At 29.8% G+C, this 15814-nt stretch overlaps 1 protein-coding gene across 2 annotated transcripts; it reads left to right on the top strand.

The window, feature by feature from the left end:
- The first annotated feature begins 9456 nt into the window (after positions 1 to 9456).
- LOC105736984 (CAPA peptides) lies at positions 9457 to 15814 on the top strand. Of its 2 annotated transcripts, XM_012493978.3 has the most exons (5): positions 9477 to 9600; positions 10528 to 10569; positions 12121 to 12279; positions 13577 to 13747; positions 15443 to 15814. In XM_012493978.3, the coding sequence occupies exons 1-5, from the start codon at positions 9543 to 9545 to the stop codon at positions 15523 to 15525; spliced, it is 513 nt and encodes a 170-aa protein (XP_012349432.3). In that variant the 5' UTR covers positions 9477 to 9542; the 3' UTR covers positions 15526 to 15814. The 2 variants fall into 2 exon arrangements, with proteins under 2 accessions (XP_012349431.3, XP_012349432.3); XM_012493977.3 differs by lacking the exon at positions 10528 to 10569 and having other exon boundaries at positions 9457 to 9600.

The following is a 15814-nucleotide window of genomic DNA, read 5'->3' as shown; positions in this document are numbered from 1 at the left end:
TATTATAATTATAATGAATATATAAATATAATAATATATTTCACTTTAACGATCTGAGTAATTTTTTGTGCACGTGATAAATGTGATAATTCGAAATTACATTTCGCGAGCAATAATTTTTTTTTTCGCGCTCTCAAAAATTCTAGAAACGAACTCTCAAACTTATTTATTATATATCCCTACTTTACTAGTACGATGATTCTCAATGAGTGGATTCCCTATTTGAACCTGTTGTATTTTAATAAGGAAAAAAGAAAAAATAATTTTTTTAATCCTTTAAAGTTATCGTATCAAATTTCTTCTCTTTCTCTGTAAAAATTTCTTTCGACGTGATCATCGACGTGAAGATGTTACAACCCATTAAAAATAATTATAGAAGTAACGTTTTTAAAAAAAAAAAAAAAAATACATTTGGAACAATAAGAAAGAATAGATTATTGATACAAAGATGAATCAATGGAGTCTTATTAGAGGATGCTGTAATTAGGGCACTGTCTAAGCAATGGCTTGTATATAATATCCAAAGAAATTGACGATGCATGCGTAATTTTCCTTACCCGCTTCGAAATTAAGGGGAGCGTAATAATTTACTATTCGTCGTAAATTTGTTTCGTTGCACGCTTATGAGCTTCGAGATCCTTTGCTAACGATAATAGATCTTTTCATTTGTGCCGCAACACAATGATCGACCTGTTTTTCGTGGAGGAAAAAAAATAGAGAGAGGACGAAAAATGGACGAATTCGGGACCACCAGAGAAAAATATTCCATTTTTCGATAGTTTTCCAAGGGTTGACGCGTAATATTTGCCAATTTTCCAATGAAACGAGATGGCCAATATTATTGATGCGTTAAATAACGATATTTTTTTTTAAAGATTTTTATTATTTCTTTCGAACATCTTTATTTTTATTAATTTTTACTTAAAGAAGAACTTAAAGGGTTGTTGTTCAAAAGTATAGTTTGGATACATTGCACATTTATATTAAAATGACAAGTTCTCCTTGCTTGGCCAACTTATTGTTATTAAATATTTAAAAGATTATTTATTATTATTAATTAATTTGTTGCATATTATATTTCGTGTAAAGTATTAATGTATTCGCAAAAATATTTTTCGAAGGATTAATCTTAAAGCAAAAACGGGTATACAGAAACGTTAGTTAAAACTTATTTGTTAAGTATCAAACAACTAAAGTTAAATGAAGCAAGGCTGCAACAAAGTACAGCAACGAAGCCAGAGAGCGATCTCACTCTCTTTCTCGCTTTATCTAATTTCAATTACTTATAACTTTAATAATAAATACCCGACATTTTTGTATATCGACTTTCGTGTTTGTTTTAGCCTCCGAAATTGATCCTCTCCTCTATAATTGGAATATTAATAACCCAATATAAATCCAACATGTAAATATACCTACTAAAATTGTTCCTTTCATTCCAAGTTCTTCGAATTTTATTAGAAAAAAAAAAAGAAAAGTAGATAAACGAATAAAAATTTGGAATACATAATTCCAATACGACCAGAGCCTTTTATCATGAAATATCTCTCCAACTTCAGCATCCCAGTTAGTTTAATTAAAACGTAAAACATGTTAGATCTTGGACGCGTTGAACACGTCGCCATTATCAACGCAGTTTGTATTCAAATGAGTCGCGAATGAATGCAAACGAGGGGCTGTTTAACGAAACGCGTGCCCGATGCGTGAGAGAATAAATTAGGACCAAGATGGCCGCCCAATAAGGACAAGGAGCGTTTCTTTCGTCATAGAAAACAATTATTTCCGTCTAAATGGACGGAAAAGTAATAATAATCGAGGATGATCTTGGCGAATTTTTATATTTCTCTTTTTGTACTCTTTTTCTTCTTTAGCATCTGAAAAATAGTTTAATCTTTTTTTCAAAAAAAAAAAAAAAAGATAAAGGAATTGTCGTTCAGTCCATACTGAAAAAATCCTCTACAAATTCTAACATTTATAATTAATAATATAATTGTAAGTATAATTGTAAGTAATGTTTCAATCACGATTTCACTCGAAATGTGATATAAATAAATTCATCGTTCTCACTTTTCCTCCCCCTTTTTTCCCTTCCCTGTCCCCATTGTTTCTTATGCTGGCAACGTTACATATCGATCGATACGGTTTTTGATACTTTTTATTATGCTTAGCTCTCGAGGAAGCCACGGACATCAGGCGCAGGATGAATCGGTGAAGTATTATTTTTGTATGGAATAGATTGAAACGCGGCGTTATCCAAGCTGAATTGATGCCACTCCGCCAGAGTATCGACGTGTATCTGTTGCATCTGAAATGAGTGTTTCTATATGTATATATAGATATAGATATATGCTCGAGTAGATATTGTTCGCGTGTAATGTTTCGAGTAATGTCGAGAGATCGTTTATTGAGAGGCGATGAATTTGTTGACGCATAAAATCTTTTTGAATTTACGCGCCTAACGAAGAAAAATTCTCGAGAGAAAAATCTGAAGGCTCGGAGAGATAATGAGTATTTCAAGGATGATTCTACGTGAAAGTTGTTCGATTGAATTTAATTTTTTTACCAATTCTACAGTTTTTCGAATAATTCTTTAATTCAATTTATATTATAATACAAGTTTGTCTTTAAACCGATAATATTGAGATTTTTTTTCGAACGATTAATTCATATTTTCAACTTTTCTCTCGAGTTTTAAGCTCATAAGAAAGTTGCACGATTATCCTGAAGATTCATGGCGTGAAGCAACCAAGTTCTGAAACAATATTGTAGCATTTCACAGCATCTTTTGGATTGTTCCTTCAAGAAATAATACGTATCACGTTGATAAGTAAAAAGAAAATTGGATCAGAACTATTTCATTTTTCATTAATCTAATTTTAATCTTAAAGATTACAAAAATTTTTTAAGAAATGAAAAGTAACTTTTTAAAAGTCTTCGATGTTAGAAATGTGCGAATGAAACGAAAGGATGTTTATTACGAATGCTTTAGATTCTTATGACAAATTAGGAAGCAAAAAGTACGAATGTATAACGCTATTGATTGAAAAAAAGGATAATTTTAAAAAGAAAGAGAAAAATGTGAATGCAAAGGAGAGTTTACTTTTTGATAAGTAAACGAAGATTGAATTCGACTTGAATGAATCCAGTAGATCAGCGAATATGGCATTTTTATTACAAAAACCGAATCCCCTTGAAAGATCTATTTCTTTTCTCCATTTTCCAATTTTCCTTTCATACAGGAAACAACAAATAAATCTTACGTTACAAATCTTGTGTTACATATTTTTTGCATATCACGTAACATGTCTCAAAATCAATTCATTCACACATTGATTGAACGATAGAGTAAATTAAAAAAAAGTTATCAAAAAATTATTATCAATAAGAAATATATCATAGATATATTTACAGTATAAAATATTCAGAATATATTTCTTTCTATCGTTGTAAGATCTTCAAGATACGATCATCGAAACAAAAATCGAAAAAATTAAAAAAAAAGTTATCAAAAAATTATTATCAATAAGAAATATATCATAGATATATTTACAGTATAAAATATTCAGAATATATTTCTTTCTATCGTTGTAAGATCTTCAAGATACGATCATCGAAATAAAAATTCACGCAATCCTACTATTGTTGCAGATCATGTCGATGAAAAATCGAAGTGATTAAAACATCTTGATACGTTGTATGTCGCAGGAACTCGGATGTGCAACATCGATTAACTAATAACGGTATAATCTGCGTTATTATGCACATATCACGCGTTTATAAATCTTGTACGATCCCTATGATCGGGCAACACGCGTCATTGTGTACTTGGATTATCCTGGATAATCATTACATTCATTTGTGTCTTATAAATAGAATATGAGAACAATCCTTATTGTTCGATAATTATTATTCAACTTTTCATTTCCTGCTCGATTATCCAACACGTTGGATAATTCTATTATTCTTCGATCTACCTTTGTTGTCACAAATATCTTTTGAAATTTAATTTCTCTCAAGTTGGAAATTTTTTTTTTTTTTTTTATTACTGTGCTGTGAATTATCATGTTATCCATTTTAGAACAGCGTATAAGTAAATAAGAGATTTGGTAAGGAAGCGTAACGTTTTATTTGGGAAATCTGCATTGTAATAGTCGCATTCAAAGTCGCATTCTTTCGGTAAATATACATGATTCCAAATGCTTTCCCATTTATGGAAACTCTCTTTATAAGCAGTTTCAGGAATCGATTTTAGATCAGTCTCTCTATTTTCTTTTATTTCTCCAATCGTTCGAAACCAATGTCTTTTTTCAACGGAAAGAATTAAGTGGCTGCGGTCAATGGAAGATAGTTTTGTTTTTAACTTTTAAGGGATCATTGAATGCACGATCTTTCATTAAATCATATTATCGAGTTACAACAATAACGATAAAAAATAATAATAATAACAGCAACAATGATACAATAACAAGTTTGATGTTGTTTTTGGCAAACTCAATTGAAGAAATTCTTTTACTAAAAAAAACCTTTTACCAAGAAACATTTGAATTACGCCTTATAAATTTTATTGGCGAGAAAATCTAGGAGTTATAAATTAAAAATAAAATTCCTATAATAGCTATCAATTTCGAAAAAAACAAATTTTCATAGCAAACTTACTCGCACGATTTTTTAACAAAATTAATATTAAATTTTATTAAAACAAATTATATCTACTACACAGAACATAAAAGGAATATAATTAATATTACCTCCTCTTCTCCTCTTGCATTTATTATAATATTAACATTTTTAGAAACTTTTTATTAAATCTCTTATTAAAGGTACATTGTATCAAATTATTTTTCTTTTTTTTTTTTCTATTAATATGTGTCTACATAATATGCCTCTTCTTAAGAATATCAGCCATTACCCTTTAATGAACAACATGTCCGCCTTACGTCGACTTAACCTATATTAAAGTCCTTCATTTAAATAAATTCACGACGAGGATTAAAATGTTTTAAGGGGCGCGAAACGAATGATTATCGCCGAAAAGACCGTTGATCACCACGAAAATCCTCCGTAACACGTTAAGATTTTTCTCGAGTAATTAACCAGCGCAATTCGACTCGTAAACGCTGCCTTTACTGCCCCAAGAATAAACTTTTTGTTTACGGCTACGATATAATTGCATCGGCGAAACTTCGAACAGTTTCGGACGACGAAACGATACCAACGATAAAATATCGTTTCCACGACTTTTACTGTCACCACTTTTGTTACAAATTAAAAATTACGTCGACACGTGACACTTGATAGCCTTCTTTTTACTTTTCGAAGGCTGAATCTTTGGATGAAAAGGATATTTGTTAAATGTAATCCGTTTAATTGAATATACGTGTTAGAAAAGTTGAGCAAGTCGATTTTTTAAATTCTAATTTTTGAGAGAAAAAAAAGAAAATTTGGAAAAATTATTTCTATTTGTTTCTTTATATTGTGAGGATCTTTTTTTATGTTCGTTATTGTAATGCTTTAGAAATTGAATAAAAATTTTTGTACATTTAATTTAGAAGATTAATTTAGAAGATCGTCATTATAATTAAAGAAATAATCACGTATAATTTTGATATTTTTCTTTTATCCTTATTTTATTTTAATAATGTATGCATAATTATCATTTATAAAAAAAGCTGTTTTTGTCGAAATAAATTATAAAAACAAAAGATATTGTGAAATTGTACATATTGCAATAAAATCTAATGAGAAAATTTAAATATGTTTTAAAAAATAAATGTGGAGTAAAAAATTTTAACGATGTTAACTGACACAACTAAAAATTAATTAAGCCTTCGTAATTAGAAATATTTGCAAATTATTTTTTTTTAAAAATACACATTTTTATCAACTTATCCTTTTTTCGTTGCTTTTAATTTGAGAAATATTTTTCTATTTGCGACAATCTTTACTCTCCAATTCAACATTTATACATCGACCAGCATTATACACGACATTAACAGGTAAAAATGTTTCTTTCCTTCATTTCTTTTCATAATTTTCACCATATCCATTTGTTTCCAAGACTGAAAGCTGTCGTTTTCTTTATCAAAAGCACGACTCTACAAATGTTTCTTTCGGTAGAAAAGAAACCATAGAAGGAAATAGATTCAGGAAGCAAAGAACTATCTTATTTCTTGTATTCTTGTTGACTTTCTTTATGAATCTTCCCCTCTGTTTTTCGTTACATTTTTCTCTTTTCTCAGTATATTAAAACGACATAAATATTTCATTCTTGTCAAATTCCACTCGATTATAATTGTATTATTGACATGTAATTTATTTTTCATCACATCTCGTACCTTTTTTATATCATATAAAAACTTTTCACATTAATATTAATACAAACATATCATATTTTGAATATAATGAACGATAAATTTTAGAAAAATTCGCGAAGGATTAAATTTACATGCAACTTAAGAACAATTAAATATTAAACTGCTAGTATCCACGATAAATAAAAAGAATATAATTCGTTCAAAAATTTTATCAGAATTTTAAAAGTATTTATTTCTAAAAAAGATTTGTTGATTGAATCACGAAAAAAAAAAAAAAAAAAAAAGTGTGAAAAGAAATGGTCAACATCAAATGGGTGAATTTTAAACAGCAGGAAAAAATTGAAAACGAGTGAATTTGATCCGATATCGAAATAATTCGTAAAATTGTTTGCCCGTTACCTAACGCGTAATGGGAAACACCATTGTGCGGGAGAATGACTGCGGTTTAATTGCTCCAAAAAATAAAAACTGACACTGTACACGTCACGAGCGGACAGATATAGCTAATTCAAACTCGTCGCGTTATGGAAATCGCGACCACAAATTTTAAATATGTAATAGCCGGTTGCCTCAATTAAACCGGTTTTAACTTTAATTCGATTTCCACTCTCGTCGTCGTATATAATATATTATATACGTTTTTCTTCCCCCTTTTAGTTCTTTAACTCTAATTATTTTCTCTATCGTCACGAACGATAAACGATAAGATTCTTTATTGTTTGTGTTAAAATAAATATTTTTGGAAAAAATGTTGTGTATTGATGTAGATGGAAATTTGGGATCCTTTGAATTTTATTAGAAATTTAAAGGAAGGAAAAAACTTTTTTGCCAGTTTAATCAGAGATCTATCAAATTGAATGATTTTCACAGAATCCAAGAATTTAAGAAAAAAAAAAAAAAACTTTGCTTAAAATTTTATTATCTCAGAGAAATATTCAGATTAGAACTTTTAATTTTCAATTCAAACATCCATCAAATTTAAAATCGTTATGCGTTTCAACAAAATTCAAGAATTTATGAAAATGACCACTTTTTTTAATCTTTAATCAAAGATTTATGTAAATTGAAAGGAATCTTCATCGATACATGCAACATTAATTTTATATTAATAATAATAATTATTTGAGAATATTGAAAATTTATAGTAGATTCATGTTCGCAATTCTTTTTTTTTTTTTTTCTAATTTTTTAACAGCAAGAAAATTGATTTTAATTCAGTTACCAAGATTTCCTGATTGCAATCTAAATCGTTTAAATTCACGCCCAGGGACTTGGTTTCTTGCTATCGGAATGGTGCATGTGAAATGTCGTTATTACAAGTTTGAAATTAGCATAGGTATGTTAAATTTTCAATTCTATTATCAAAAACTACATCAAAGAAATTTATCAAGCGAAACGAGTGTTAAACATGCAACAATCTTCATGATACTCGCATAAATTTTTTATCAGTTTGAATTTGAAAGATGTCGAAGAAGATGATCGAAACGTGAATTTAATATTTGAAAAAGTTTGTGTAAATTAGGACGACTCTATGTCGATTTTCAGAATTCATGATCGATGATTTTCTGATTCGAGAACGAGAAAAATCAAAAAATATCATCGAAACATTTTAATACAGATTATTAAAATTTATGCGAAACAATGAGAGAAACAATGTTTCACGTGAAATTAATTCAGTTTACGATAATTCGACATATGACACAAATATGTAAAATAATGAAAATGGAAAATGGAATTTCGTGTAAATTAAGAAAAAAAAATCTACGATAAAGATATCCTAACTGTTTTATTATTGTAATGAAATAAACAGGATGGATTAGAATTTTATTACAACACCAATTTGTAAAATTGAAAATTCTTTTTAAAAAATATGTAAATGAATGCATCATCAACATGGAAATGTTTTATCAATAGCAACTGGTTTATAAGGGAAGATTTGCTTTAAAAGAGAAAACAAAAAATTTTGTTAGAAACATATAAAATATTTTGCTTAGATCATATAGTTCGCAGAATTTTCATGATTCAATGATTTAAAATATCGTCCCCAAGTGTATGAAAAATTTTTCTTATATCTCTCAATATTTACATTTGTATTCCGTGGAATATGATTCCGATCAAGTGATAGCAAAAAGTAAACGTTCTTCCTTCTATCAACTGAAAATTTATCTCGAATTTCCTATCTTCAAATGCGGTTCAATTTATTCCGTTTATTACGATTATATTTTTTCATAATAAATATTTTAGATAAATATAAATTAAATATAAATATATATATTATAAATCTCACTTTTTTCTTCGTCAATATTCCAATCCTAAAATCTCAGAAAATCTCTGAAAATCCTTCGAAACTCCTACATCCTTCAAAAAATTAATTTAATTTAAATCAAATACTTCGACGATTCTGAATATTAAGCCTTTAAAGGCTAACTAAAGCGACATTTCAATTCTTTTTTCCAATCATTTTGTATTATAGAATTTTGTTTATTAATAATATAATAACTATATTCTATATAAAAAGGAATTTCCTCTATATTTCTTTTGTTACTTTTCTTCACTTTTATTTCTTCTTTTATCTAGATTTAGATAATACTACGAAGAAACTAAAAGAATTAATATTTATATTAATATCAATTACAATAGACTACTTCTTATAAATATGAAATCTTCATTTCGTATTAGCATGAACGAATGGAAAATTTTCTAATTAAATATTCTTTCCTCCCCCCCCATTTTTTATTGTCAAATTTCAACTTTCTCGCAAACTCTCTTTTAATCACGAATTACCTTTACAAACTTTTAACTCGATATTTAATATCAATCATCCCCCCAATCTCCCCATTCGAAAGCACATTTCACCTCCCTCTCTTTCCATGGTTCAAACTCGTCTAATCCTAAATAAAAACCGAGCCCACCCTCGCCACGATTAACGAAGATAAACCAAGATCGTCCCCTTGCACAGCGTCGAAAGTAGCAGCAGGATACGAGGGAACGAGCCATCGAATCACCATACCGATCGCATAGAGGGTAAACGGGGCGTGCTGGAGAATGCGAAAAGAGAGGGTTGAGAAGCCGACCGAGGGGGTTGGATCGCACACCCCCGTAACTGGTCGAGGTATAAAATCAGACGTCGGGTACCTGGGGATATTCAGTGTTGGACCGGATCCCGTGCTCGGCTCAGCATCACTTCATTCGATCTTGATCTCCGTGCGAACGAGCGCCATCACCACGATGAGAAATCATCTATTCGTATTCCTCGTCGTCCTAATATTTTCCGTCTCTCTCAACCGTAAGTGCAACGTTCTTTCCGGTCCGTTGGAGTACTAGGGATATATTTTTTTTTATTTTTTTTCCCTGGTGGATCTCCTGGTTTGGATCCTCGTTTTCGCGCCAACCGAAGGGGCTATTATGACATCTTGTTCCTTATTTATTTTTCTCGTGTGTTTCTTTTTTTTTTTTTTTGGTTTTAGAGATGAAATTATTTTATTTAATTTGAACAGGGGAATTGTTCATTGTTCCGAAGTGGGATGATGTTTAATTTATTAAAGGGGGCAATCTGATGATTCTTTTTCTTTCTTTTTTTTAGTATTATAATTTTTAGTATTATATTTGCATACGGGTTTGATGTATTTATTACTCTTTGTTTTAGCCTCCATGGTGAAATTACTCTTCTTCTTCTTCTTGATGTTTCATTTTCTTTAGGAAATTTTTCTTAAACGATTTTTAGTTTATTATAGAAACGGCGATATTATATCTTATTGCTTCTTTTCTTCTTTGTTTTTTCGCCTTTCAGTAACTTTTGCAAACTTTTTGCTTATTCCTATTTTAATAATTAAGATAATATTCTTCTTCTTAAAAAAAACTCTTAATATATTTTCTTTATTGAGATTCCTTATCCTCCAATAATTTTTATTTTGTTAATTTTTTCCCTTCTTTGTACTTTTCTTCTTTTGTATTTAATCTCTTTTTAAACTTTTTAAAATTAAATTTGAATCGATATGTTATTAATCGGTTTTTTAATCGAATTAATTGATCTTTCTCATATTATTTTCTTTTACATTTCATGTTTTCTTCTTATTTAATCATTGGATGCTAATTCTTAAAATATTCTTTGCTTCTTTCTTTTTCTCTTCCAATTATCGAAAGCAGCTTATAAATTCGTAGAATTCGAGCAAGAAATAATAATTTTTTTTAAGAATTCATTCTGTCCTTTTAGTATCCCAATGTGAACAAGATTGGAAATTGGAACCTACAAGAGGCAAGATGTTTGCATGAATATCACTTTTTCTTGAATTTTGTTTTATATTCCTCGTTATTTTATGTAATTTCTCTTCTTTTTAATTACTATTCTACGTAATTTAATTAATATATATTATTGCATTTGAATCGAATAATTTATCTGATAAGATCTGTTGACATTTAAATTTAACGACACGTTGAAAACAATTTTACTACTAATTGAATATTTATTTCTCGTCGTTATGTTTTTAAATTTAGTAATAGATAATTTTAAAGGAAAAAGATTGTCTTCTTTATAAAAATTTCCAAAAATTCGATTTCCTCAATTTTATTAACTTTACTTATATTTTATTATTGTTGTTAAAATTATCAGATGAAATTTTTTTATAATATCAATTTATTATCTTCTTGATTGAATGTAATTAAATTTTTTTATTTGTAATAACGTTAATTTTACTTTAATGATACCTACTATTTTTAATATAAAACTGTGGGTGTAACGGGTAATTCATAGCCCCTAATTTCGCATTTCGTTTCATCGATAATCATGATACGCTAATAAAATATTTCATTTTATTATTTCATATTAAATTTCGAAATTTTTTAATTCCAAAAATTCGGCAACATTGAACATTTTACAACATCTACTCCCTTTACGACCCTTTACTCTTCCGCCTTTTTCATTTCTAATTAAACCTAAATAGAGAAAAAAAAGAGGGGATAAAAAAAGATCATGTTTCTCAAAAAAAGAACTCAAAAAAAAAAAAAAAAAACGAAATTCTCTGACGTTTTTGTTAGAGAGGAAAACACGGTCGTGAAGAGAAAAAGTTACCGCGGAATGAAGTAGAAATATTCGAATATACTGTGGTTAATTGGATCTGCATTCATTAAGTTATAAACAGTAGAAGAAAAAAAAAAAAAAGAAAAGAAAAGAAATGATCTTCTTTGAACACGCGAGTTTAATTATATTCATCAAAATTATATACTTTTATTTGCTGCAACATACGAATCACATTTGCAACAAAATATAGTTTTCCCTCAATTTTCATTTCCAAATCAAAATTATTTACAATACTGTTTTGTGAATGAATATAAGCACTTCACACTTCTTTATCCAAGATTCAAAGAAAGAAATATACCACATTTTCGAATATCAATAATAACAATAATATTTGTTCGAATATTTATGATATCTTTATGAATGTAACTTAATATAAATATTCGTATTTCGATAAAGAAACGAGATCCATTTTATATAATTTCATCACGTATACATTTTTTTAAATATCTCATTAATCAATTTAACATTTCCAACTTAATTTCAACTAAATTATGGAATAACCGCGGATCATAAGGTTTCAAGATGGTATTACGCGTAGTAACATTATACACATGGATACATAACCTATAATTTAAAATTTAACTCGATACACTATCGTTTGGATAATTCTACTTGCGGGGATGTTTCATTTCATGTCATCGTTAAAGTATCCTCTCTTTTCTTCCCCCTCTCTCTTTCTTCGCCTCGATTCGATCAAAAACATTGAAATTTGTTTAACTTGTCTTTCAGAGACAGAGAAGTTAAAGCCCAATATCAGACGGGCGTCCGGCTTGATAAACTATCCAAGGATCGGCCGTTCGAATCTGAATTTCAACCGGCGTGGCATGGAACCAGACACAGATTTTCAATTTTACAGCACCGAGCTGGACCCGGACAAAGATTACGAAGGTGAAGTATCGCCAATAACATCGAAACGGGCGCCCCTCCCATCCTACACCGCAATCCCATTTCACGTGTACTTTGTCTTGTTTAGTGACAGATGGCCAATACCACGCCGCCATTTTGCGTACAGAGCGTTCCACTTAAACGAGAGATTTTCTTCGCGACTTTGATATCCCGTGCTCGGTTTAATAATCGGTTTAAACGAATCGATCTTGCTTGTTGTTATACTTCGAGGAATCGTTGATCGAGAAGATTGAAAAGATTATTGCGTGGATACTCACGCGTGGGATGATAATTTCTTTAATTACAAATGAACAGGTTAATTTTTAGGTTATGCAAGAGAGAATTGGATGGTGAAGAGATAGAAATGATAGATGATTGGTCATACGATAATAGGGAATATTAGGATAATGTTAGGATAATAAATTATGATATTTTTCAAGTAAAATTAATTTTAATTTTTCGTTCAATTCGATTAATTTTTCAAATAAAATTTCTTATAAAGACAGTGTAGTACATTATGCACGAAAATTTATATTTCTGACGCAGTTGACGATATATTGATAGAATTATTTGAAAAAATATTTGATGGAATAAAAGGTAAAGTGAAAAATCCAAGTGAGGAAATAATCTGAATCATTTGTTGTTCAAATAATTAATTAATGCCAATTATGGGAATCGGAGAATTTACAACTAAGTCACACGGTATTTATTATTAAAAGAAAAATTGGTAGGAGAAGAAAGAATATCTTATCGATCGAAATTGCTATATCTATTGTAAAAATAGGAGGAATGAAGTCGTAGCTGATCCCAAAGAGATGGCAGAGAGATACGTAAATTTTTGATCGAAATTTATTCACAAATTTATAAAGCAGATAACATTGCAGTGTGGAACGTTGCAAATAGGACACGAATCCCATCCGATAGATGGAACTAGGATTGTGACGAGTATTCAAAGTATCATAGCCAATAATAACGTAACTTGTCCTACTATCCTATTCTCCCATTGTATCCATAATTCGTCAAGGATTCGAAATCAAAGATCGAGCGAAATGGAGAAAGTGAACTTCGATATGAAACTTTGATATCCAATTTCTACGCGATACAATGCGTTTCACGATAGTTCCCTCAATTTCACGATCTCGTTACTTCTGATCAATTTCATTTCCAACAATCATTTCGAAACGATATATATATATATATATATTCGAATTTCGAAAATTGAAATCTTCCCTCCTTCCTTCGATTTTAACAGATATGGAAGCACACCTCGAGTTAGCATAAATTACCATATAATTCCCAGATTCCCCAGCTTCGAAATCTCTCGAGAGATCGATGTACACTAAACACGCGGACAGAATTCCTAAGGAAGCATCGTGGCTAATCTCGGATCGCGTTCGCTCGTCCAAAGATGGATCTTGGAAGATCGACGAAGGAAGATCCATCTATCCAGCCGCGCTCCTATTGAATTCAGGTATGAAATCAAAGTATCGAACAAGTTATTCGATAACATATTTTTCTTCGGAAGAAAATCCCATCTCTTCTTTTTCTTTTTCTTATTGTATTAAAGTCTTTAAACTTTGTGTCTCTGATAAACATTTGTCATTCTTATTTTCTTCTTACTTCGCATCTTGACTTTTCCACATCATTTATTCGAGTGTATAATAGTTGATGAACGATCAGTTTCTCAATTGTTTTTCGAATTTTTATTATTCGAATTATTTATCCAACATCATCATCGTTACGCGAAATATTGAATGTGGCCTAAATGCCAATTTAATTTTTCCCCTCGTGGAGATATTATTTCGACTCTGTCATCATCGGGATGACAACGCACAAAGCGGCATCCGCGGTGAATGAAACATTTTTAACGCGTTATTTATGCCGGTTGAAACTCGATAATGGAACTCGTCTCACAATTATGACAGGTGTTTGATCGTTGGGAAGAATTATATTGGATAATTTTAATTTTTGTTTCAGCTTTAAAGAACGGAGGAAATATCGGTCGGTATTTCTTTAAAATTGTATTAATTGTGAAATGTAGATGATGAAAAATGATTTCATTTTGATGAGGCAAAAATTTGACTTTGATTGTTGCTCTTTTTGTTTCGCTATATTTTTGTATTATTCATTATTTTGTTATACAATTTTTAATTGTTTAATAATATTGATTTTCGGGATGGATAAAAATGTTTATTTTTATTTCTTAATTAGAACAATGATTTGTTTACGAAGTGTTTTGTGTCGATTGTATTTTAAATTGAATGGGATAGATTAGATGGATGTCATGATACGATTGTAGTACAATTTTTTTCGAAATATCCGAAATGTTTTTATAAATCCAATTTTAATTTTATTTTATTTTTATTCGATATTTTATTTCGATGATTTTGCACAGCACGCCAATTAACGTTTCAGGTTTCCAGAACGAATTTTAGTTATGGATGCTGTTTGGCTTGCTAATAAATAAAGTGATAAAAAGTGATTTATCAAAAGATAAATCTTTTAGTTATACGTAAAATTATAAATAAAACAGATTTTAGTTTTTAAATTGTTCTACAAAAATTATATTCTAAAGCGTTCCTCTTATTATTCTTTTAGCATGATAATTAAAGTGATGTTTGAAGACAGACTCTCGGCAAGATAAATTAATTCTTACTTCCAGTTCCATTCAAATTACTACCTTTTATATCCATTTGTAACGCATCTCCAAATTTCTTCTTTTCCATTGAAAAAGAATTTAGAAAATCTTGTCTAAACAACTAAGAATCCATTCGTTCCATCACATTCACATGAAACTATTCAACTACTTTTCTTTCACGTTCTCAAGTATGCCGATAAGATTCCAATTTAATCAATTCGGTCACTCCAATTTACGATATTCCAATTTTTCATAGATTACTTTTCTAAAAAGACGCGTGAAAATAAATTGAAAAAAAAAAAATAACAATATTAATAACATTAACATTACGGAAAATATTTTATATCAAATAAAAATTCGCATAATTTTTCCAATAACATTATTCGTCCTTAAAACGAGCAACTTTTGAGAGATCGTGTCCTATCTAATTTCACGTTTCGATTCAAGCAGCAATTTCAAATTCTAAATTCTAATCGAATCTCCCGTGCACAATCACGTATATATCTTCTGTATCCTCGTTAATTTCAGATTCTCGAAACAGCCAGGTGAACGGTTACACGCCGAGACTGGGCCGGGGCTCGAACGACGCTGATCGAATTCTCTGCAAATGATCATCACCGAGGAGGATCTTCAGGTTTCGCCTCAATGGAATTCACGCGACCTGACCTAATCTATCTCTATCCAATAACTACTGCTTACTTACTCACTACACAACAATGGCACAACACGTTTCTTTAAACGAGTGATAATTATAATGAAAGGACGGATCGATTTTTTTTTCATGGAAGAATTCAGGAAGCATTGTTTGTAGAAAATTTATCGAAGTCTTCACGTGTACATGGCCCGTAGAATTTTCACCGCACGACACACGAACGAGAGTAATAAAGTTGGTGAAACGGC

This window comes from Apis florea, unplaced genomic scaffold (genome assembly GCF_048593485.1).
Source record: "Apis florea isolate Af1SG1 unplaced genomic scaffold, ASM4859348v1 contig_2274_pilon, whole genome shotgun sequence".
Taxonomy (NCBI): Eukaryota; Metazoa; Arthropoda; class Insecta; order Hymenoptera; family Apidae; genus Apis; species Apis florea.
This window is presented reverse-complemented; position numbering and strand designations above follow the sequence as displayed.